At 42.4% G+C, this 1935-nt stretch overlaps 1 protein-coding gene across 1 annotated transcript; it reads right to left on the minus strand.

The window, feature by feature from the left end:
• Positions 1 to 390: 390 nt before the first annotated feature.
• On the minus strand, positions 391 to 1350 carry LOC101998386 (probable G-protein coupled receptor 141). The gene has a single exon (XM_005369889.2). The coding sequence runs from the start codon at positions 1348 to 1350 to the stop codon at positions 433 to 435; it is 918 nt and encodes a 305-aa protein (XP_005369946.1). The 3' UTR covers positions 391 to 432.
• Between the last annotated feature and the right edge of the window lie 585 nt (positions 1351 to 1935).

A 1935-nucleotide genomic window follows, 5' to 3' on the forward strand; every position in this document is an offset into this window, starting at 1 on the left:
AAACAACCGAGTTGTTTCCATTTGAAGCTGTTTGATGACCAGGGTTAGCCTTGGGAAGGAGAAGTGGGATGAAAATAGCTCTTCTTTACCTCGTTGCAGCAGGAAGCCTGGAGGGGGAACCATGTGTCAAACCCATGGAAGTCACCATGCCCTAATAAAACTCCAGCATCCAGCAGACCCACGTTTTCTGGATTGGCTAAGCAGACACTGACACTGTATCTTGGAAAATAATACAATTGCAATTCCACATAGGTTTACCACAACTCATTTTTGCAAAGACATCTTTTACAAACTACAAAGAGTACTTAGATACTTTTTAGTCCTTTTCTTTGTCTGGGCCAAGGCAAGGTTTTGATTAAGCAATGCAAAGCCATTCTTACCTCCCTTGCTTATTTTCATTCCCAAAAGAAAGTAATAAACACTGTAGTTTGGCTAACGGCATAAAAGGCAATTCCATAGGTCAATAATCTTTTGCTTAACCCAGTGGCTTCCTCCAAGGACAAAGAGCAGTAAATCATAGCAGCTGATTGCTGTTGTGCTTAAGAAAATTTCGTTGTAAAATGCAACTTTGTCTTCACAGTTCTTGGAATGCGTCACTGCATACAAGTAATAAATCCTAAAGAACTGGTAGGGAAGAAAACAAATGAAGATTATGCCTATAAAAAACAGATTTTTCAACTGAGCCCAGAACTCCTGGTGGGATAGTAAGGAGTGGCGAAGCTTCCGCACCATGGACAGTGTGATGAAGACTTGGATACCCAAGAGAACCATTGCAATGGTTATGACAATAATGACTATCATATAGTTGAGAACTTGTACATAATCACGGACAAGTTCTTTATGGAATCTAAAGCAATGTTGCTCATTGTATTCTTCATTATTTCCATACTGAGAAACCACCAGAGGTACCACAATAACAATCACCAAAAGCCACATAGCAGTACTGGCAGCAACAGCATGCAGTTTTCTATAGAATTCTACTTTGTCTCTGCGCTTGAAGAAGATGAGGTACCTGATGACCAGGATCACCACGTAGAAGAGGAAGGTGAGGTACATGTGGATATGCAGCATGGCACTCACAAACTTGCAGAAAGGCAATCCAAATGTCCAAGTCCCCTTGATGAGGTATGCCACACGGAAAGGCACAGTCAGCAGGAATAACCCATGGACCACCACCAGGTTAATGACTGCCATGGTAGTCACTGAACGTGAGTTCATTTTCACCAGCAAGAACAGGATGGAGATGACACCTAACAGGCCGCCAATGAGCACTAGGAAGTAAAGCGGGATCAAATGATGGGCCACTATGGGATCACAAGAGGAAGTCTCGGAGGTATTTTGTTCGTCCATTCTTCCAACATTGCCTGCAAAAGCAAAAACACCAATGTACCTGGACGAACTTCCTGACCGTTGTTCACAGCTCCTCTAGTACACTGAGAAGGCGGCTCTGTAGTTTTTCTGTTTTCATGGTATTAGACGTCTATGCTTACAGAACGAAGATAATACTGCCTGCATATTTGTAGTCGCTACACCTAAAACACCAAGCCATTTCATTAGTTTGCTTGATATTTATTGTAGCCAGATACCACAAACTGAATTTAGAAGGAAGTTCATTTTGGTTCACAGTTCTGATAGCTCAAGGTCAAGGGGCCACACTAGCTGACTGTGCTGTAGGGAGGTAGTAGAACTCAGGGACTGAGAATAGAATGTACCTTTTCCAACCTCTCCCTCTTTTCGCAAAGGCATCAGGATTTAATCATGAGGATTCTACCCCCAGAGACACATGGAATCTGAGTGACTGGTGAAGTGATGCGAAATATTTTGAGCATGGTTCTGTTTCTCTAAGTCCTTCTCAGTAACAAGCAAATGACCCAAGGATATTCATAATTAACGCCTTGAGAATGCTTGCCAGTTTGATGAAAGCTCAGGGAAGTC

The sequence above is a fragment of the Microtus ochrogaster genome, unplaced genomic scaffold, assembly GCF_000317375.1.
Source record: "Microtus ochrogaster isolate Prairie Vole_2 unplaced genomic scaffold, MicOch1.0 UNK66, whole genome shotgun sequence".
NCBI lineage: Eukaryota > Metazoa > Chordata > Mammalia > Rodentia > Cricetidae > Microtus > Microtus ochrogaster.

What these genes read in the sequence shown, in the direction of transcription:
- LOC101998386 (XM_005369889.2), bottom strand. Translation starts at nt 1,350, where the DNA reads ATGGACGAACAAAATACCTCCGAGACTTCCTCTTGTGATCCCATAGTG.